This window comes from Urocampus carinirostris, chromosome 8, assembly GCF_059441175.1.
Source record: "Urocampus carinirostris isolate Australia breed hairy pipefish chromosome 8, RoL_Ucar_1.0, whole genome shotgun sequence".
Taxonomy (NCBI): Eukaryota; Metazoa; Chordata; class Actinopteri; order Syngnathiformes; family Syngnathidae; genus Urocampus; species Urocampus carinirostris.
This window is the reverse complement of record NC_142356.1, coordinates 26,272,657-26,295,492: the sequence shown is the minus strand read 5'-3', so window position 1 is coordinate 26,295,492 and position 22,836 is coordinate 26,272,657. Positions and strand designations below refer to the sequence as shown.

The 22,836-nt window shown below is 39.7% G+C and overlaps 2 protein-coding genes across 5 annotated transcripts in view; both read left to right on the top strand.

The window, feature by feature from the left end:
• LOC148361452 (axin-1-like) overlaps window positions 1–9,900 on the top strand; it is a 32,959-nt gene extending 23,059 nt beyond the window's left edge. For 2 of the 3 annotated variants that reach the window (XM_088342133.1, XM_088342132.1), the window contains 6 exons: window positions 83–470; window positions 2,073–2,250; window positions 2,334–2,507; window positions 4,711–5,022; window positions 5,109–5,258; window positions 7,628–9,900. In XM_088342133.1, the coding sequence (XP_088198259.1) occupies window positions 83–470; window positions 2,073–2,250; window positions 2,334–2,507; window positions 4,711–5,022; window positions 5,109–5,258; window positions 7,628–7,754 (1,329 nt within the window). In that variant the 3' untranslated portion in view covers window positions 7,755–9,900. The remainder of the gene's footprint in view (window positions 1–82; window positions 471–2,072; window positions 2,251–2,333; window positions 2,508–4,710; window positions 5,023–5,108; window positions 5,259–7,627) is intronic. The other variant, XM_088342135.1, reaches the window with a different exon arrangement.
• Window positions 9,901–12,484: 2,584 nt separating this feature from the next.
• The window catches only part of gtf3c1 (general transcription factor IIIC subunit 1), a 30,664-nt gene continuing 20,312 nt past the window's right edge, over window positions 12,485–22,836 (top strand). For both annotated transcript variants that reach the window (XM_088342130.1, XM_088342129.1), the window contains exons 1-13: window positions 12,485–12,942; window positions 14,726–14,902; window positions 14,966–15,142; window positions 15,256–15,399; window positions 17,462–17,558; window positions 17,635–17,758; window positions 18,013–18,210; window positions 18,291–18,406; window positions 19,630–19,682; window positions 19,755–20,080; window positions 21,001–21,131; window positions 21,202–21,308; window positions 21,378–21,531. In XM_088342130.1, coding sequence (XP_088198256.1) covers window positions 12,722–12,942; window positions 14,726–14,902; window positions 14,966–15,142; window positions 15,256–15,399; window positions 17,462–17,558; window positions 17,635–17,758; window positions 18,013–18,210; window positions 18,291–18,406; window positions 19,630–19,682; window positions 19,755–20,080; window positions 21,001–21,131; window positions 21,202–21,308; window positions 21,378–21,531 — 2,025 coding nt within the window. In that variant the 5' untranslated portion in view covers window positions 12,485–12,721. The remainder of the gene's footprint in view (window positions 12,943–14,725; window positions 14,903–14,965; window positions 15,143–15,255; window positions 15,400–17,461; window positions 17,559–17,634; window positions 17,759–18,012; window positions 18,211–18,290; window positions 18,407–19,629; window positions 19,683–19,754; window positions 20,081–21,000; window positions 21,132–21,201; window positions 21,309–21,377; window positions 21,532–22,836) is intronic.

Here is a 22,836-nt window from a genome sequence, read left to right as displayed (position 1 = left end):
TAAGCGTTTACACAGAAGCACTTTCCCAACACTAATTGGAATAAGACGCAGTACGCTTGATATTGACACGCGTTTCAAACAGGAAGAAGAAGGGGATGATGCCGACATTTCCATCACCACCTCAGTTTCGTCACATAGCATGTCGCTCCCACTCCCTTCTTCCTTCCCGCCTCTTTATGGTGCTCATTACTCAGAGACCACTGCTAATACGACGGCAGTCACAACCTATGGCGGCTTGGTGGCCATGGGTGACTCGCATGATGACGACCCAGAGTCCATTTTAGACGAACATGTGCAGAGGGTGATGAAAACGCCGGGCTGCCAGTCTCCAGGTGCCACCAACGTGATCCAAGGGGGTGGTGGCCGTCAGACCCCACCCAAATCCCGGTCGCCAGATGGAGGTATTGGTCCACCTCACTACCCACCACACAGAGTTGGAGGACACAGTCTACCTGCTGCTGGGGTAAAAGGTAATTAGTTACAACAGAACACACAAGCTCCTTCTTAATGACAATGTTGCAGAGAGATACAGTTGCTTTCAATAAAGCAGCATGGGAAGTTGTTTTTTATTAACATTACTTTGTTTTTTCCAAAACTTGGGCTCCAAAAGAACAGTCCTCTAAAGCAGTGGTTCCCAACCTTTTCTGTACCATTGACCAGTTTAATGTCTGACAATATTCTTGCAGCCTGGTCCAATGATATTAGAAATGATAATAATAATCCTAAATCCACTGTGTAATCACTAGACCATTAGGGATGTAGATTACATAGGGAAACACATTAGATTTGATCTCACACTTGCGCTATTTTTACTCATCGTGCCATAAACAAATGTAAAACTAATATGAATAAAACAAAGACGTCCTTAAAGATGAAAAAGAAACGCAAAAAAGCACGACAAGTGAAACAACACTTTAGTGTACTTTGAAGGACATAAATTAAATGCATTTTATATTTTAGGTAGATATAGTGTTCATAGTTAACGTTGTCAATTAATGATTTTAATCATGGCCCCACATTTTTAACAACGTGGTACTGTGAGTAAAAATCGTGTGGTGATGAGGTAAAATCTAACGTCTTTTCCTATGTCGTCTACATCTTTAGTGGTCTAGTAGTTAGGATTTGGCATTCTTACCATTGCCATCCGGGTTCGAGGACTGTTGCAGAGTTGTGTAAATGTGGTCAGCAATATTTTTCGACTAATCAATCATTGCTAAAATCTGGTAGTATTCTACCGTAAAACCATGTGTATAATGTGCACCCAACCTTTGATTGTGCATATGTGAGTAAAAGGAATGTGCATTATATAGAGTAATGAAGCTCTGTGGCCTTGGTGGTATGGCGCCCGCCCCGAGACTGGGAGGCTGTGGTTCAAACCTCGGCCGAGTCATACCTAAGACTTAAACATTGGTACCCGTTGCCTCCCTGCTTGGTGTTCAGCATTAGGGGTTGGAATTGGGGGGTTTGGTCACCTAATGACTCCCAACACCTCAGTTGGGTTGAGCGAGGGGGCTGAGAATCCCCTCCTCTGAATCAGTCTCCCAAAAAGAGTCAGAAATGACTCTAGCCACCTCCCACTAGGGGGATATGGCTGTGGTATATATGTATATAATAACCTAAAAATAAGGCAACTTTTATTGCTTGCTGTGCGGCTCACTATGACACGACACACGGTCTGGTACCGGTCCATGGCCCGGTCAATGCTCACTATTTCTCTAGAGCTGTTATCCCATTTTAAATGGCTCCCTCTCAAACACATCTGATAAACATTGTCGCTGTCACGTGAAAGGAAAGTATTAGGATTTTTTTGGGTAAATTTTGTACATTGCAAACATACATTGAATTTAAAAAAGGAGAATGTGACACCAAGTCCATCATGAGTAGAAAAAAATAGTAACATTAATGCATTGATGCGTATAGTTCTAAAACAACAAAGAAAATAGAAAGAAAACTGGTGGCAGTGCTTAATATGTTGAATAGCCTATAGTAAGCATGTTTGGTAGTCTTTTTGTTAATTATTTTTCAATGCATCATTAATTCATACAAAGCAATAATTCAGTTTTTTTTATCAGGTATGCATCACCACAAGCAGCTGTATCACCACAGAGGACGAGAAAGCCAGGAAGAAGCGGGTCCCCGGCCTCCGCCTAATTTCCTGTGGAACGGTGAGCCAGTTGGCCACTATGCCACCAGGAGTCGCACTTACGTTGACGGTGCTGGAACCATCACCCAGGACGCGATGGGCTACAAGTAAAATAAGATTCATAAGAGCTCATAAGATTTGAATCCCTGTGATGCCTCCATATTCTAACTGGTTTGCAATGGTTTTGCAGTAGTAAAGGAAGTACGCTGTCTAGGCGAGGCAAGAAGTCATCTGATGTGTCAGGCAAAGTTGATGATGGCAACCGCGTGATGGATGCACAGGTCCCCCTGGAGGATCTGGAGAGAAATCAAAAGATCCTCCAGTGGATGATGGAGGGAGACCGACAGAGAAAAAGCTCCCACGGGTGAGCCCTGCAGACTTTATTTTTGACTGTGCATGTATACAAAAGCTTAAACTCACATGTTATGGACAGAACAATGACGTTAGAGACATGGATGGTTGTTCACGATCCAGGTTCAATTCCTGTTGCATCCAATGTTATGCAATTAGGACCAGTGATAAATTCTGATCAATCAATGCACATATACTGCACTTTTTCATTTGTAGTGCAACACTAGCCCTTTAAGTTTTACAGATGTGAGTACACCCCTCATGTTTCTGCAGGGATTTCATTATAATGTTTATTAGAACATCACTTAAGAACCATCACTTTGACAAAATAAAAAGAAGTTCGCAAACAAAGTCCATGGTTTACTGGTAAGATATCTTCTGGTCTGACGAGAAAAAGATTAATTTATTTGGGTCAGACAGTGTGAAGCATGTGTGGCGGTAACCAGGTGAGGAGTACAAACATGTTTGTGTTGTGCGTAAAGTCAAGCATGGTGTTGGGTATGTCATAGTTTGGGGCTTCATGAGTGCAACTGCAATCGGGGAGTTGCATTTCATTTAGGGAAACAAAAACTTGTATGTACTGTGAAAAACTGCAAAAGAGTATGTTCCCTCCCTCCATAAACTGGGTCGCAGGGCAGTGCTCCAGCATGACAATGACCCCAAACAAACCTCTAAGATGACCACAGCTTTTCTAAAGTGGGTAAGGGTAAAGGGGATGGACTGGCCAAGCATGTCTCGAGAACCAAATTTCATTAGATAGATAGATAGATAGATAGATACTTTAGTCATCCCCGTAGGGAAATTCACACTTCCAGCAGTCTACCCCAGTGTTTATTAACAGATGAACATGATGCCCTAGGGGTGCTTGTAGCGAAGTGGATGACGTCACGCCAGTCCAAAAATTCGACATCCCTGCGGCAGATGGAAAACTTTTCTTTGTGAAAATCCAGGGATACACCACCTCGTGTTAGCAAGTCCGCCTCCTCTCCGATTCCCCCCGGCTTTCGTGTCTCTGTTTAGCGGCGTTGAAGCCGGATTGCTCCGGGTAGCTCCGGGTGGCTACACGTTAGCGTCCGGAATGCTAAACGTGAGCCACGTTTCCGCAAAACACAGCAACTGCGCTCCCTGTGCGCTTCGATGTTTTCCACCAGCACTCGATGATCTTATTTGGTCGTGAGTTCGCATTTACCATGATTACGGATGGTACCGAAGACTTATAACGCCGCTAGCCGCTTCGCTAGCTCCGACTCTTCTTCCACGATAGGCCCCTTCATCACGCAGGCACGAGAATTTTTCAGGGCAAGGAGTTGAAATTCCTTGAATACACGCATTTCTTGTGCGTTAAAACCCATGTCCATAGGATAGAAGTAATCCATAGTGTAGTTGTCAAAACGGGAAGAAAAAACACCGAAGATAGGAGCAGACAATAAAACAATAGGGCAGCTGCTGGAAAAGGCAGCCGCTCGTGGCAGCGCCGCTTTGATGAACATTAGAACATCTTTAGGAATTATCAAGTAGAAGGTAATGAAGCACAAGCTCTTGAATACCCCCCAGCTCATGTTGTCATGGAGGAGTGCAAGAGCATTCCAGCGGCAATTTTTGAGGGAGGCTCTGGTAAAATCCATGGCCAGGAGGACTAAAGGAGTTCTTTGATATAATGGTGGCCACACAAAATATTGAACTTCAGGAACTTTCACTGAAGGGTTTTCTCACTTTCGTTATCAAGGGTTTAGCTACTAATGGCTATAGTCTGTGTTCTTTTGAGAGGGAAAATGAATCTGGACTGTTGGCCTTGAGAGGCATGGGCGCCACCAAGCTGTACTTGCCCAAGAGACCACATGAAATGGTGATCTTACAACCGTAGTGGTTAAGGAATCCAACGAACCATATAAGCTTAACACAGACTACCCTTTCATTGTGTCAAAGCGACGCTTTGTCAGCGTTGTTCAATTAAACTTTAGAGTGAAATCTCTGCAGAAATGTGACTGGTGTTCTTACTTTTTTGACATACAGTATATATGACAGAAATATTCCAAAATACTTTTTTGGGGGTGTTTGCCTTATTTTGGGTGCACCTTTTGGTGCAAAAAATGTGGTAAAAAAAAAAAAATCTTAGCTGCACCTCAACAGTTAGTCATTTTGTTCACAGCTGTTTAATTTGAGATTCTGGTGTGAAAAGTAGGAAACGGAAAATAAAAACCTTGACTTGTTTGCAGAGGCAGCACCAGCAGCTCTCGGCGGACCGGGGGCAGCAGCGAGTCACCCCGGCCCACTTCAGTGGAGCGGCCTGGGGCTGTCCACCCTTGGGTGTCGGCCCAGCTACGCAACAACCCCTCCTCGGTATCGCCTGCCCTGGCAGCCCACCCCTCATCAGCCGTGTCTGGACAGGTACAGCCCTCGCACCCTTTCATCCAGGACCCGGCTATGCCTCCCAACCCAGCCCCCAACCCACTCACGCAGCTAGAAGAGGCCCGACGCCGGCTGGAGGAGGAAAGGTGGAGGGCAGCGCTTCAACAGACTAAACAGAGGTGCATCTCAAAATGTTACTTTCAAGATCTTATATGTACTGGTGATGTCATGTCATAAGTCTAACCTCGTTGGTTTCCATCTGAAGGCACAAGTCTGGAAAGCGGCAAGTGTGTGAGAACATGACAGTGGCCTATTACTTCTGTGGGGAGCCTATCCCTTATCGGACTTCGGTCAAGGGACGGGTGGTTACTTTGGGCCAGTTCAAGGAGCTTCTCACCAAAAAGGGCCAATACAGGTGAGGCAGAACTTGGAACTCGACAAAACTTAATTACCCTCAGTGGTTTTTTTGTTTTTTTTTAATATAACTTTTTATTTCTCACACAAGTTTTGACAGAGTTTTGATTCCACCATCATACATCAACACAAACAGAAAACGTATACACTTGACACAACCATAAATAACAGAAGGAACAACAGGAAAAAAAAAATGTTAATACAATACAATCAATTAAAAAAAAGGTGAGGTGTTTAGACATCAAGTAAAATTTGTTTTATAAGCTTCCATCTTTTCTCGAATTGATCGAGTTTCATTTGAAGTCTTGCAGTGATTTTTTTTCCATAATGTACATTTGCTTTAATTTGTCTCTCCAATGTTTTATGTCAGTGGGTATTTTTTTCCTTGCTAGGAATTGTCGGGTCAATATCAGAATTTGGGTTTCATGGACCGATCCTTATACTATGTTTGAATGATTAGTGACTAGAGTTAACCCCGTTTATATTGCTTTTTGTAATAGACCAGGAGTTGGCAACCCAAAATGTTGAAGGAGCAATATTGGATCCCCAAATAAACATTTGGAGCCGCAACTCAATACATTTTAAATGGGGGAAAAAATCATTTTGTACACACATAAGCCGCACTTGACTATAAGCCGCATGTGCCCACATTGAAACATGTGATATTTACAAAGAAAGACAGTCAACATAAAGAGTTTTAATAATATACAGTACCTTAAACGTCAGCCTTTTTTGAACAAATACTTGTCTGTACGATGTTGTCAGTCACTGAAATACATATCAATCGGAAGCTTAAACTCTTGGGATTCAAGATATGACTATTCCAAAATGTACTCAAAAGAGAAACATCACGATCAGTCTGAAACAAGATACCCGAAAACTATAAAGCTGAGGTAACTCACCAGTATGTCCCCTTGCCATCTTCAACTTTGAATGTCTACAAAAATGGCTTCATTACATCAAGGACAATCCGTTGGATATTCACTCCAAAACACACGATAATGCCAACAGACAAATAGGAATCCGACTTCAACATTTTTGCTTCGTTGGACGTTGCCTCTTGTAATTCGTTTCATTTTGCAACACTATTTCCGTTTACAAATAAAAAGAATCGGAAATTATTCCCAGTATGGTAGTTAGTGGTCCCTTTACGATTTACACCTATTCCATGATGAGGGCCTGTTCATGGTAGTTTTATTCATGCACAAAGGGCCAAGTTAAATCAAACTTGCGTCTTCCTTGACACATTATGTGAGCCCGCTACAGAATATTAATGAAACATACCGCATTTTTCGGGATATCTGACAATGTCTGAGGTTTCATGTAAAAATAGGATGTGCTATCTTCCATTCTTATGCCAGTGTGATCGTTACAGTATTGTATGATCTTTAATTTTTCTTTTAATATCCGTTCCTCCTGACTCCTTTTCTTCGTTGACGCCATGATGTGACACCCAGCGTAGTCTCCTTCGGTGATGTTTTGCATGAATAGATGACAACTTGAATCGAAGCACAATGGAATAGTTAGTTATTTCCAAGAAGACGTCCCACAAAGACAAACGCATAGAGGAATTTGTTTGTCTATGGACAAATGGAGGGCATACACTTTCCCGAAAGGTTGCGTCATCCAGCGTTTCCCGGGAAGAAGACTTTAAAAACGGCATGTCGACTTGGAATACGAAATATTGGAATGTGAAATATGTGTGTCAAGGAAGACGCAGCTTTGACGTAACTTTGCGCTTAGTTATCTTGCTCAGTGCAACCTGTGCTGAAGGTTAACATGATGATATCATTCTCATTTTTACAAAAGAACCCTTCTTGAAGCTTGTTTTTGAACCATTATTTAGGACAAAAATGAAGGTCAAAATAAGTTTCAAAACTCGTAATAAGAAAGTAAAGGATGGAGACAAATTTTAAGTGGTACATAATTGACATGGGACACAGGCACTAGCATTATTTTATAGATTTGATCAGTTCCTTAAATAAAATGTGCTCTACTTGTAAACATACTGAATGCTTCTTTAATACTGCCCGAAAGTTAAGTTCACAGGGTTCGTACAAATACTTGAAATCCTTGAAAATGCTTTAATTTAAATGTTGCTTTTTCACAGATTGGATAGTGCTTGAATTTTGGCTAAAGTGATTGTAAATGCCCGAAATTGTTTTCATGTTTCACAATAAGTCTTCTTAAAAATGACAGACACTGCTTTCTGGTGGCTTTGCTTTGCCACTGCATTTCTTCCCTTGTGATTTACAATAGTTGGCATTAGTATGTATTTCATTGCAAGCGCCATTGCCCCCTACTGGTCACGCCCAAGAGGACAGGTGCACACGTGCTTACCTTCCCAAAATGCCTCTTTTGTTCCGCTAGGTTTTACTTCAAGAAAGTCAGCGATGAGTTTGACTGTGGCGTGGTGTTTGAGGAGGTGCGTGACGATGACGCTATTCTCCCCATCTTTGAGGAGAAGATCATTGGCAAGGTGGAGAAGGTGGACTGAAAAGGTTTCAAGTTGGGAAAAACAGAAGGTGAAGCAGCATGTGGAGCGTGAAGTGGGATATCTAGAGCAACGAGATATTTCGTCACATTTCTAAAACGGCTACTGCCGTGGACAAAATGGCTGGGGATCATGTCGTCTTCCACTCTACACCAGACCGATGCTGCTACTTTATCACGGCAACCCTAGAAAAAACATAAACCTTCATTTAGGTGCTTCGCGGGTGATGGCGGATCAAAGGGATGTCTGTGCGCAAGTTCTCAGCGCTGTTTGTGGGACGTTCGTGACCAGTCATCGACGACAAGACGTTCTCCAGATGTGTTTACCAACCAAAGCTATGTTTTCTTTTGTGTTCAAATTATTATTTGAAATGTTTATATACAACATATGGTACTATTAATGCAGCCTGGTTCGGACATAGACATTGTATTATCCTGTGTGTTGTTTTGTTTTTTCCCCCACTTCTAGCTAATTCCGCTCTTTGCTGTCACTGCGGTTCTGATTCAGTACCTTGCACAATGCTTTTTATTTTTGATAAACATAGCTTTTGATTTTTTTTTTATACCCTTGCGTAACGATATTAAAAAAAGATAGAAGTTGGTTGCAAATTTTGTCCAGCTTAGCCAAAGAATGAAATGCTGTGTCTAGTTATTGCTAGAAGTTGGCAAGACACTGCAGAATGTTTGGGATATATTTTTATCATAATGCAAAAAATGTTGACATCCTTTTATTTCTAGGTCTTCAACTTTGTTGTAACTCAGCTTTGGTTAGAAACGTAAGGGGTTTTTTTTTTTCTGTGTACTTTTGCCTCAACAGTTGGGCACCAGTCAAAAAATGAAAAAGATAAAAATCTCAATGTGAAGTCACATTTAAAAAAAGTACAATAAAACAAAAATAACAGGGCTCCTAACGTCCCTTGTAGCCTAATTTTCTTGACAGCAGAATTTTATCTTTGACCACAATGCAATGTGACATTTTCGTAAGGTCGGCTATTTAAAGCGTCAAATAATTGTCCGTCATTAGGAAGTTTTCGACTACAACTTGTTGTCAACGCAGTGAGGGAACAGGATTACTGGTGCAAGTTAAAGTTATGAATTTAATATATACAAGTTGCATTGAAATATTTGCTAAACTATAAAACAAAAAATGTGATGTACAGCACCCCAAATACAGATTTCTTTCTAGATGAGGCATGTCTGTTACCTTATTTTTAAAAGTATGCATGTCTCAATTTCTTTCAAAAAAATAATAGAAACTATTGTTTGACATCCTAATGAAAAAGTACAAATAATGACAGTGCAATTTGCACTTGGATGATTTGAAAATATTGTATTCCTACTTGAATATGGATGCTGAGAGAAAATATTTGCAAAGCTCAAATGTGGAGTGAAAAAAATGGGATGCTTTTAATTGAAACGACAGAAATGATTTTTTCTTACTAAAATGGACAAAAACAATTGTAATTTATGGGCATATTGTGTCTCCCTCTTGAAACTATTGCCACATGCGCTACTTTTAAATCAGGCTTGCTATGAAATGAAGTGTCATGGTTGGAAAAAGAGGCAAATTTGTCTGAATGTCAAATAATACTTGAGTGTCGGTTGAATGTATTTTTTATGTCAAATGTAAGTAAGTGTGTGCGCCAAGTTTGAACATACAGAAGAAAACAAAACTGACATTTGAATGCGTGGACCTCAGACCAAGTCAGCAGGGTAATATGTCGGGTTCCTCAACTGACTTCAATTTATGCCTTTCTGAACTTTTTTAAACTATATCTGTTTATAGAAAAATAATTTTAATAATCACTAAAGCATGTCCTGTACGTTGTTTGTAATTGCCTTGCCGGTGGATTTTCTTTTTTAATGCTAGCTAACATCTCGTTCCTGTTCGTGAGAAACGCAGTGCCTTTTCATCGTCCCTTTGTTATTGGGGAGGAATTTTTTTTTTTTTTTTCCTCTACTGTACTTGTTTATTTTCACTTCAGATTTGCTAAGCTTACTTGTAGCTATCATAGCTGGTCTGCTGTAAATATGTACATTATCATTTCATACACGCGCCACCGCAAAATGTCACTGTGTCGGCTCCACTTGTACATTTTTTTTTTTTTCCAAAAAAGGTACTTCATAAATAAAGAAGTTTGATTAAAAGCCATCTTTGGAGTTTGTCTACCTATAGAAAAGATTTTTCTTTCGTCACACATAATGGGAGGTAATCAGGTTTTTTAAGGGACAAGTGAGTATTATTAAGCCCCTAGAGATAAGCTTTATAAAATATATATCGATTTAAATAAGAAAAAATACATGAACTATCATGTGTATATAAAAATACTCTTACGTAAAAAAAAAATATTTGACATAACATAGGCCTCACCTACAAATAGTCGACATTGTCAGCCATCATACGGCTTCCGGTACCTGAATAAAAAAACCTTACAAAAGACTTGGCCAAAACAAATTAAAATAAGAAAAAACATGTGGTTTGGTCACTTGACTTGAGTCTGTAATTTGTATTCTTGTGCTTTGCAGCACTTATTTTCGGTTGCACTACACAATACAACTAATGGTCAAACAATACACACTGTCCCATTAATATTCTAATTGTAATCAAGATGCACTAATCAATGAAGTTGTTACTTTCTTGCTTATGCATTTTTTATACACCAGAGATCAAAATTATGAGACAAAAATGTTTTTAATAATTTTGAAATAATACCATCTTCATTGATCAACAGCTAAACGGGTTAAGAATTTCCTTGAAGGTGAGAACATGGAATCAATGGCTTGGCCTGCCCAGAGTCCTGATCTCAAACCAATAGAGAACTTAGGTGACAAAGTTATGGTCAAGAAACGGTCTACAATCGACCCATAGGTGGAGGAAACTGGAACAAGAATGGACCAAAGTCACACCAGAGCAGTGACTAGCGTTAGCCGCACATTTGCAGAAATCATTCACAGCAAAGGCCTGTACCCTTCTTACGAATTGCTGACTGTTGTAACCTTCAGAATTACTTTTTGGATGCCAAAGTCATTGTTCTTCTCTAATTTTGATCAGTGTGTATTCTTTGGTTTTGATCAGTGCGTTTTCTGTAAAATATATTTTTGTGAAATGCATTGAGTCATTTTGTGAAAAAAGTGTTGTTTTACCAATATATAGACACATTGATATACCATTTAACTAATATATATATATATATATATATATATATATATATAAAGGGGCAGCACGGCAGCACAGTGGTTAGCGCGTGTGCGGCAAAGTTCTGAGGTTGTGATATCAAACCTCCCTGTTTGGAGTTGGCATGTTCTCCCCGTGCTTGCATGGGTTTCCTCCGGGCACTCCGGTTTCCTCCCACATTCCAAAAACATGCATGTCAGATTAATTGGCCGGTCCGTATTGTCCCTAGGTATAAATGAGCGATTGAGTTGTCTGTCTCTTCTCTGTGACTGACTAGCAACCAGTTCAGGGTTTCCACTGCCTGAGGATAGCTGGGATGGGCTCCAGCACCCCCGTGACCTTACTGAGGATAAGCGGTGCAGATAATGGATGGATGGATATATGTATAAGGGTGACTCTGCAGATCAGTGGTTAGCGCGGCGGCGGCACATTTCTGGTGTCATTGGTTCAAAGCCTTTCTGTGCGAAGTTTGCATGTTCTCCCCGTGCTTGCCTAGGTTTCCTACGGGAACTCCGTTTTCCTCCCACATTCCGAAAACATGCATGTCAGGTTAATTGGCCGGTCCAAATCATCCCTGGGTACAAATGGGAGAGTACGTTGTCTGTGTGCCCTGCGACCGGCTGGCAACCAGTCATTGCTTTTATATATATGTATATATATATATATATATATATATATATATATATATATATATATATATATATATATATATATATAGTTTATAAATATATATAGTTTATAAATAAACATCATTCAACTAAAGGGCATGAATTATTGATTACATGCTTCAAATTTAGGGACTTGATGGTACACCTAATTGTACACAAGACTAGTGCCTTTTTTAACAAGTCTATGGCAGACACACACATATTTAAAATAAATGCTCTTGGTCAGAAATGCATGAATGCATTATTCTCAGATCACAGAGCATTCTTTTCAAAATATACGGTGTCACAGTGTGGTATACTTGGAGCACGGCAGCGAACGGAAAAAACATAAAGAAGGTCCTCAACACTGCAAAGAAAATCATTGACGGCTCTATGCCCAGTCTGCAGAACCAACAGCATAATTAAGGACTGATCCTTCACCAGCCACCGCCCCTATCTGATGCCCTCTGGTCAGCGCTAATGGGATCAGAGACAGTTTATTTCCCAGGGCCTAAACAAGCACAAAAGACTGTGAAAAATATATATCTTGCCTGTTTATAAAAGAAATGGTATTCATATCTTACTTATTGGCTTATTTTTGGAATTGTGTTCCTGTTAAACGTGATCACACTTTTTCTCATTGCTCTATTTTTGTGAGGCCATTCTCCAATCACGACTTTGTAAATAGATTTTTCCAAATTGTCCTTACATTCGTTTTATCTTATCTTTCTCTTTTGATGCTTTAATATGTGTTTATCCAGGCGTGTCATGTCCAATCTCGTAATCAATAAGGGCAATTCTAATTCCAATATCAACTTCACCAATAGGGGGCAATGTTCCTCGTGCGTCTGTGATATGACCACAGAAGAAGTAGCTAGGAGAAGGAAGTGTGCTTGTGCGCCGTCTTTCGGTGATATAGTGTGATTTATCATGGGTTCAAAGTTATCACACATAGACGCCTCAAATGGCACACATTCTGTGACACCTTGTTAGACACATTATTCTTTACGAATTTACCAAGGTTTGGTTTAACGTTACAGTGTAAAAGAAAGTCGGTGTTCTGCTCAAAACTACAAATAAACATGACTTGACTTAGACACGCTAGGTAGCTGACGCGACGAGTAAGCGCTAGCTTTGTTGTTGTTTGACATGGATCCGCTGAGCGCGGTGGAGGATGAAGTGGCTTTGGAAGGACTGGACGGCATTACCATTCCTACTTTGTGGATACGACTAGTGGATAGGAAACCCGAGTTTTCACTCAAGTTGGACGACGCCACAAAACAATTCTTGTGGAGATCGTTGGTGGCCAATAGCGAGATTACGTTCTACGCACTGCCAACCGAGAGGGAAGATGTGGTGCTGTACGACAGGTATGCTCACCCATTCGACGTTGACTTTAAAGTGCTAAAATTTAAGTTCGATCGGGCCTGGCAAACAATGGCTTCCTAATTCAAAGTCAGGGGATAGAACTCAAGAGATCGTAGGTTCGATTCCCGGCTCCTCCGTGTTATATGTAGAAGTGTCCTTGGGCAAGACACTGAATCCCTAAAGCCCCCAATAAGCAGGTCGGTGCTTTACATGGCTGACTCCCTATGGTGTGTGTGAATGGGTAACTGTGATGCAAATTGTGAAGTGCTTTGGAAGGTCTTCATTGACTTGAAAAGCGCTGTATAAATGCAGACCATTCACCATAACTCACATTTTCATCCTTACCTTCCCTGCTGTGCACTTCAGAAATATTCTGGGGGATTCTCTGCATATCTGTCTTGTCTCCGTCTATCCTAGGTGGGAGATTGACTTTATGCTTGTCAACGCCTGTTTCAAGTGCAGTCCAAATGCCAACTCGTTATCGGGAACATGCCTTACTGATAATAGCAATTGGTTACTGTAATGGTTAATCAATTTAAAAAATAAGTGTGGTACCCCCCACATTACTGACACCCAAAAGTAGTGTGTTACTCTGAAAGTGACTATCTAGCGAAGTCGACCCCTTATAGCCAGGGTTGGGTAGGGTTACTTTAACTTGATTACTTTCAACCCTGCTTATAGCCAGATAATAAAATATATAGGAAAAAACATGACTTGTGCAATCTTGAGAGCTTGCAAACGAACAGTTGAGACACTTCATATCCATCTTGTCTTTTGTCTTCTAACCACTCTAATATTTCCTTTTCTGGGTAATGTCCAAGACATTTTTATACTTGAAAATTCAAAGTCAACAGCACAAAATCCCTGAAAATTTGAATTTTAACCAAAAACAATAATGAAAAAAAATCGTGTTTCAAAAGGAACCGGCTCTCAATTGGTGGGTAGCTGCCTCCCATTTCCATAAGACGGCACATATAGCCGTTTTGTTCACGAATGATAAGTCTGTTACCGCACTCACTAATTCGCCTTTTCTTTCCTTACTCAGTAAATACCATATGGTAGTTGTTATTTTGAATGGTGACATGATCCCAAAAGATGTGACGTAAGGAACTCTGAAGAGAGCGGATAACCACGCCACTGATAACTGTGTCAGGTGTGGGGGATATGCTGCTGTTGGCGATCTGCAGCTAAAATGTTTCACCGCTTTTGACTGCCAGTAACAAAATTGGTGGAAAAAGTAATTAGTTAGATCAGTGTTTTTCAACCCTTTTTGAACCAAGGTACACTTTTGTACATAAAAAAGCTCTGAGGCACACCATCCGTCAAATGTTTGAAAATGAAGTTATGTCAAATATTTCACTGCACCTAATAAGCAGATAATTGGTATATACAAAGAAAAAAAATAATACTTAAAATAAAAAAGAATGATGTGCTTTATTTATGTTTTTTTTTTTGCAGTGCAATCTTAAAGCGCTTTGTTAAACAACTCAAGTTATTAAATGTAGTGTGCTACCTCATGAGCAGATAATTAGTATCTAAAAATCTACTGCCACCTAGTGATATGGATGACTGTTACAGATCCTCGTCTGAAGAAAGCAAAAATACTGAATGAGGGCCTGATTTTTTGGAAAGATAAAATTGGGCAAATTCCAGCGGCACACTAGTTGAAAAACAGTGAGTTAGATTACCTCGTTACTGAAAAATAATGCCGACACATAACTGCGTTATTCCCAACACTGCTCTCTACACTGTAAAAAGTACATTTTATTTGTAATCACGTGTCAGGTTTAGGGAGTGTCCAGAAGACACCTATGTTGAAGACAAGAAGGATGTGTACCCGCTGCACATCGTCCAAGGAAATGAGGACGGCTTACAGGGCTCGTGCTCCACCTTTCACCAAAGGGTCGATGTCACTGCGCAACTCCGCTCCACTGCCATCAGCCTTGAGGATGTTTTGCAAAGGTACGATTGCACCAACTTGTTCATTGGTGTTCCAAGCATCACCTGCGGTCTTATTTGCTGCAGGTATGGCAGGAAGCTCGTGGCGGTGGCGTCACAGAGTTGTCGTTTCCGGGCTCTGATTTGCAGCCAGGCTGACCCTGACATTTCACTTATGGACGACTCCTACTGCATGCTGGAACGTGTCGGAAGGGCACGATGGCAGGGGGAACTGCAGAGTGACTTGCACAATTACTCTTTCAAGTATTTGCATACCCATAAACACAGACTCCCACACTTACACAATCATAGATGCTGACATTATTTTGCATGTGTGTTTCTGTGTTGGTTGCATGTGCACACTTACATGTTTTTAGGCTGGACTCGCGAAAGTTGCATTACATGCGTAAGCCTCTGCTCCGCCACGGTCTGGTGAACATTCAGGCCTGCACCAAACGCCAAAAGACAGGACAAATTCAAAACTCTGTCCTCGTCTTGCTCAAGCGCTTCCATGTTTTCAGGTCTGTCGCATTTATTTCATGTAGGGAAATGAGTTACCGTAAAGAAGAGCGTAGAACTATGATTTCTTCCAATCATCCAGGGGTATTCTAATCAATCAAATGTACCATGCATAATTGAGTAAATGCTTTTACATTGATTGGGTTATTCTCAATATGGGTACGTGTGAAGCACATTGTAAAGCGCTTTGGGGGGTCTTCAGTGACTTGAAAAGCACTATATAAATGCAGCCCATTTACCATCTTAGTTTATTACCAATTTTGCTCTTGTTTGTTCCAGAACCCTGTTCCAAAACTGATTTGTTCGATCACCGAAATTATTTTTCCCATTAAAAATAATTTAAATCATTTTTATCCGTTCCAACACCCTGAATGTTTACCTTGAATGTTTAACGTAAACATAAAGCTAATCCTTCTAATCGTACGTTCGCGTTATCGTAATCTTCCTTACAAAAGATCCCCTAACATGAACGTGTAAAAATAAAAAAAATCAGGTCGTTCACAAGTCATGTAGCATCCGGGTCTCCACAAGTGGTGAGCGGTTCATTGGAAATGGGGCTCCGTTCCAACACCCTGAATGTTTAACGTAAACTTAAAGCTAACCCAGGCTAGTCGTACATTCGCGTTATCGTAATCTTATGAATAGGATTTCTTACCTTTGTGGTGGTCAGCAGAAAGCGCTCGCACACCTTCATATTTGGCTATTATTTCTTTCTTAAATGCAATAGTTGTACGCACTACTTTTCTTTTTTCACCTGTAGCAACTTTGCCGCTTGCACTGACTTTTTCGGAGGCATAATAAGGGGCTAAACACCCGTATGCCGCTCAGCATTGCACCCTAGCGTACGCACTCACACATTCCCGGCATTCGAACTCCGATGTTTTGACCGAACAGCGAAGCAAGAATTTCTCGAAATTTTTGGTCGTACACCGATTTGTTCGAACTCAGAGGCGTTTGAAAACCGAGGTTCCACTGTATTAGATTGTTAAGGACATAAACAAAATTACATCATTAAACAGCTTCAAAATAGGAAGAATGTCCATATTTTACTGAAGACCATTCCGTCCTTTTAAATTTCCTTACAGTCAGTGATTTGTTTTTAATCAACAAACATATCCAAGATTCTTCTCTTGCCCTGTTTCAGTAAAGCCACTGAGGGTCCAATCTAAGAGTTTTTAATTGTTGGATGAAGCTCACACGTGCTCATGGGTACAAGCAAACTACAGAGATTTTGGAACATAATATATGGGCAGAGCCTATGGATTTAAATGTCTCTTTGTCAGTGTCTGGGTGGTTAGGTAACTGCAGTGTTTTTGGAAAACAGGAATTTTTAAATTATTAATAGACAATATAGACCTATACATTGAGAACAGAGTTTTACTAAATGCAGCCAACTTTTATTGTTATCGTTGTTATTTTATCATTATCGATTGTGATGTGATACTTTGAGGAAGAGGCTAACCATATGAATAGAGCCCTCTTAATAGATTAAAGCCAGTGTGTGCTAATGTACAGTGAGTAGAAATGGTGTGCTTTAATTTGATTTGGGCCTAATTATTGAACTCCATCCTCAATTGGTAGAAATCTTCACCGTTCAAATCAAAACATGTTCAGAGGGCATAGTTAACTAAATAATTATTTTGATTTCCTTTTAGTTCAACATGATAGGAGACTGGTCAGAAATGAGCAAGAGTATAAAAATACACACCCACCTTTAAAAAGAAATTGTGATAACATCGAGATTGTCAATTAAATTTTGTGGACAAATCAGTCATGATCTTTTAGCCATATCCTCTAACTTTAGGACTAACATTTTATCTTGTGAAATTATGACTTGTGGCATTAGTAATTTATAACATCTATATTATGATCTTTAATATCTTTTCTCAAAATTCGATTTTTGTTTCTCGAAAAAAAAAAAAACAGCAGGTAATGGGATCCAAATTCTGGTCCATCACGTGGCTTTCAGTTAATCTATTTGTCAAATCTGTCGAATTGAAGATATATCCTGTTAAATATTAAGATTAAAGTTACATTCAAAACTGCTTTTTTGCTTACCTTTAGGAGGTCAAAGTATGATATGCTTATGGAGCATGTGTCCAAGTTCCTCGAGAAGATGCCACGTCAGCTTGCCGCCATGGTCACCATCCGAGAGCACTTGGTTTGCTTTTATGATTTTTTTTGTAATATTTTCAGATTTTTGCCGTTAAACCTAAAAAATATTTTTGTTTTTGTAGAATCTGAAAGAGATTATATGCAAGCGTGTGTTTCGATTTTTGCGAGACGTCAAATCTGTGGAGTTCTGCAGCGTGCCATTAGAGGAATTGGATAACGAGGGAAAGCCTTTGTTTACCAAGCAAGGTAAACATCTATTATTATCACTATGAAATTTTCTAAACTTTACTCTGAATGGGTTTTCATCTACAATTTAACCAATACTCTAACACATCTTGAAGAAATGAATCTGGAGATTTCTTTCCCTTTCTCCCCCAAAGTCTCATTTCTTCTCTTTGGGATATGGGTCTCATTTAATGCCTAGTAATTAAAAGACTAAAAAAAAACATTTTCCATTTTATCGCCGTCTAATGTCTCCTTTTTATAAATGACATTTACAGGCAAAAAAGTGCACGTTCGCTGCCTAAAGTTACTCAAGCCGTACACAGGCAAAGTTGACACACCAGTAGACGAATGGAAAGAGGACGACGATGATGATGATGACATTGAGTATGATGATGAGAGCGACAAGAGGCAAGCTATTCCCCCAATGGGCCGGATCATGGAGAAGGACCTCTTGGCACAGGCATACAAGCTGAGTACGTTTTGTCAGGGTCTTGACTTGTTTTAGTTGTTCCTGATACTGTTTTAATATGTTTGTGTTGTTTTCGTTTACCAGTTGTATCGTGCGGCACCACTGGAATTCCTCAGTCGGGAATCGCCTCTCAAATGAATGTCGGTCAACTGGAGGCTCGCATGCTGTGGAGGAAGTTGGAAAGGGAACATGTCATCAAAGTAATTTGCCATCTTTTTAGGAAATTGACCCATTAATTTTTATTTTTTTTTAGAAAAGTGTAGTCTTGAAATGCATGTCCTGAAGGCTTTACCATAAACAGTGATGTGATGTCCCTTTTTAGGCAATTATATATATACTGTATATATATATATATATATATATGTATATATATATATATATATATATATTTAATTACATTTAAACTTTATGTTGCAAGCTTATCAATGTCTTGCTTCTCTTGTTATTTGGAAGATGCACTGTAAAGTGCTCTGGATTATAAGGCGCACTCCCCAAAAAACAGTCTTCTGTGATATTTGTTTTCATATGCAAGGCGCACCGGACTATCAGGCACATGGAATGAAAACTACAGCAGTGCTAGGGTAGCATAAATAACAGAAACGTGCAATATAGAGTGAGCCTGATTCTATCCACTAGACCACTAAGGATACAGACAACACATGAAATGGCATTAGCCCTCCTGTTATCATCATGTTTTTAGTCACGGTACCAAATTGTGTTATTATTGGGCCAGGCCACGAGAATATTGTCAGACATTAAACCGGTCTGTGGTACAGCCGACTCACATTGTCTTAACAAGGCACACAAGAATTACTACAAAGCCATCAGGGAAAGTACTGAGGTCGTTCTGAACAGAATGAAGAGAACGCCATTGTGGGAAGTAATGTGGTCGTGCTTAAATATATAAATAAACGGATGACCACACCTATTCAAAATGTTTGTCACTTCACATTCTCTCTACTCTAACATCTGGTGCTGTGACCCAAAATACTAGTGATGGTGAGATGAGACCTAATGACTTTTCATTTGTTGTCTGTATCCCTGGTGGTCTAGTGGATAGGATCTGGTGCTCTCCCCGTCGCCATCCGGAGTTCAATTCCCGTTTTATTAAATGTCGTGCAATAGTGAACAACCATCCATGTCCCTGGTGACCTTGTGGTTAGAATCCACTGCTCTTACCATTAATATATGGTTCGATACTCACTGCCACCTTTTGTTATGCAACTGTGGTCACTGATATATGGAAATGCATGTCTGCATAATTGCACATATATTGGAACGTATGTCCCCATATAAGGGACACTGGTTTATAAGATGCACGTTTAAAAGATTGGCCAATATGGGGTTTTTAGATGTGATTTATAATCCGGTATGTACGGTACTTGTTGTTTTCAATCTCACGTCACATCTACTTTCCTCTTAGGGATTCATGGTGGATAAGGGCCGTCAGAGGGTCACAAAGTTCATCTGTCACAGGTAGGTTTGATGCTTCCATTTATTGTATAATATTGCAAAACTCCCCGTGATGCTTAGATTTGTTGTTATTAGGAATGTAGCTACGAGCGGCCACCTGCAGCGCCTTTCAAAAGAAAAGCAACGCAAGAACCTTTTCCACTGCTCGACCTCTGCTGCATCATCGAGCACCTGTAAGGGCGCCCTTCATACAACTGCTAGTGGCAAACAAAGGCAAAAAACTACAGAGAAGAGCAGAAAAGCAAGTGATAAGAGAGAAGAGGAAGGTGATAATTCAAAGGTTGACTCTCAAGATACATTTGAAATGAATCTTAACAATAAGACAAAGTCTGAGGCCGTCAACGGGGAGGCTGCTGCTCCAACTCCATCTTCAATGGACCCGGAACCTGATAGCCCGACAGGTAATCTTTAGTTTACAATGCAGAACACATAAGGGTGTGGGGTAGAATTGTCTGTATTATGCCAAAATTAAGTGGTTAAATGAGGAATGTTGTTGTAGAAGGATAATCTCATTTGGAGATTTAAATGTTTTACTTGAGTTAGCCTGTCTAATTTCTGCAGAATTATTTTTAAGATGTCACCAGAAGTTAAATTGACAATTAAATATTAAGTTTGCTAATCATAATGGTAATTTTTAATTACTGTTATTTAATAATTTTATTGATTTAATTTTCTTTAAGGAATTACTTTAATTGGCTGCCCATTTGGTATTTATTAATCAGAAAATTAGGTTTGTGTCATTATAGCCACATTACCAATGGAGTTAAATTGGACCCTGGTCAAATTTTTTGACCTCTGCAATTTGTGTCTTTTTTTATGGTCATATTTTACAAATTTGCATGTCAGCTATGCAGACAACAGTCTTTGTTTCTCACAACAAGTGTGTGACTTCATCCCTAGTCGGTTCGTGCTCCATAAATCAAAGAAGATCGAAAATCTTTATTGTCCGAAAATATTATTTCTGTATCCTCTCATCAAAATTGCCCCCGTGGCGGGAAATTTAAAGTAGGGTTGGGGTTAGGGTTTTACCTCCATGTTTGAATAAAACACTGAGTGATGTTGACTCTTTTTCTGCGCACGGGAGCACTTGTCATTCACACAACAAACTTATGGCCTCATTTGGTGTGTCATGTGAACATGACACAAACAAATGGAGTTAAAAAAAAAATCCAAACTAGGTTATAAGACCTGGACTGTGAATCAAGGCAATTTTCGGCCTGATAGTAGTACTTAAACGGCACCAATATGGTTGTCCTAAAATGTTATATGAATAAAGTTTAATTGAGTAGTGGGACCCAGTGGCAATTTGCGTCTCTTTCAGACCAAGCTTCGGTGGAGGAAAAAAAATGGGAAGAAGAGTCTTTGCCTTCATGCAAGGAGGAGGAAGGGGAGACTGCAGCAAACCCAGCAAGGGATATTGTGGTGCTGGAAAAGGATCATAAGGAGCTTTTGGTTTGTTTCCTTTGATACTGTTGGTCACTTTCTTTTGCGTCAGAATCTAAAAGCTAATGTTTACCTTCAGTTTGCCAATAGCACCAACAACTCTAAGGAAACGTATCGTGTGCTCAGGAGGAAGAACCTCATCATGGAGGCTTTATTTAAGTTCAAAGTCTTCAGCAACCTTCACGAGTTAGTCTCATCTTGAATTGTGCCCTTTGAAAGGAATCGAAATTATGATGAATGAATCTTTTTCGCCAGGTTTCAAAAGCTCATCAACAATGAAGAGAAGCTGCAAGGTGTCTCCACCAGGTGCTGCAAGAAAACCATAAGTCGCCTCGTCTACACTCTGGTCAAAGAAGGAATGCTCAAGATTTTTACAACCACCATTATACAGGATGGTATCAGCAGGAAGGTGCAACGACAAACACACTTTCATTTGTTTTAATGGACTTCAAGTAACTATGCAATTATTTATCCTTTGTTTTGTTATAATGTTTATAAGCAGGTAAAATACCTTTAATGGCACAGTGGTGATTTTAGACTTCTTATTGTATTGAGCAGTTTAAAAATAGGTCATTTACATTTTGTCGATAGATTAATGAGCATTTTAAGAATGGTTCATAAACAAAGCTTTATTGTGTGTAAAAGGATGAGACATCCTGTCGTCGCAGTAAATTTGTGTAGCTTGAATAGGCATTTCCACACTTTAAATTATTACAAATGGCTTGGAACTCTCTTAAAGTTACATTCAATGTTCAATTGACCCCTCTTAATGGGATTTCAGGCCTAGTAATTGTATGATGATAAAGAAATATCTAATTGCCGTCACTTAGCCATTAAATATTTTGAAATAATTTTTTTTTTTAGATATACTCTTAAGCTTTTTTTCTGAAAATAGAAAAAAGTTTATATATGCAATGAATATTTATTCTGCCCGGGTGGCCGACAACTTTTTCAAGAAAAAACATTTAAAAAAAATTTTTTTTTTTTCAAATCAAACGTTTCCTTTATTTTGATTTCGAAATCTTTGTGCGGTTGGGAAATTTCGGAATTTCAGTCGTTTGGCAATACTCTGCAGCCAATGAGAAGCCTGCATCGAATAACTTTGTGCTTCCGGACTTTCCCGCGCGTTATAAGGTCGTGCATTTTCATATCATTCTCCAAAGTAGACGCACAGAGACACAAGAAAAATCTATGAGTGGTTAGGAATCGAGCCAAAACCTCAGCCCCAGAAGAAATATTCGAAAGAAGCTAACAAAATTTATGACGATACAAAACGTAAATGTACATTAAAAGCATAATGGAAATGGGAGTTCACATGGCTTGTAGCAGACGACGCAACACAAACATTGCATGAATGAAGATGAGTTAATACAGGTACATACTGATGGCAGATGGAAAACAGCAATGTCATATCCATACAATGAATCATATAAGTAGATAGATAGATAGATAGATAGATAGACTTTATTCATCCCCGTAGGGAAATTCACACTTCCAGCAGTCTACCCTGTTGTTCATTAACAGATTAACATGATGCCCTAGGGGTTCTTGTAGCGGAGTGGATGACGTCACACGCTAGTCCAAAAGTTCGACATCCCTGCGGCAGATGGAAATCGTTTCTTTGTGTCCAGGGATACACCACCTCGTGTTAGCGAGCTCGTCTCCTCTCTGATTCCCGTAGGCTTTCGTGTCTCTGTATGGCGGCGCTAAAGCT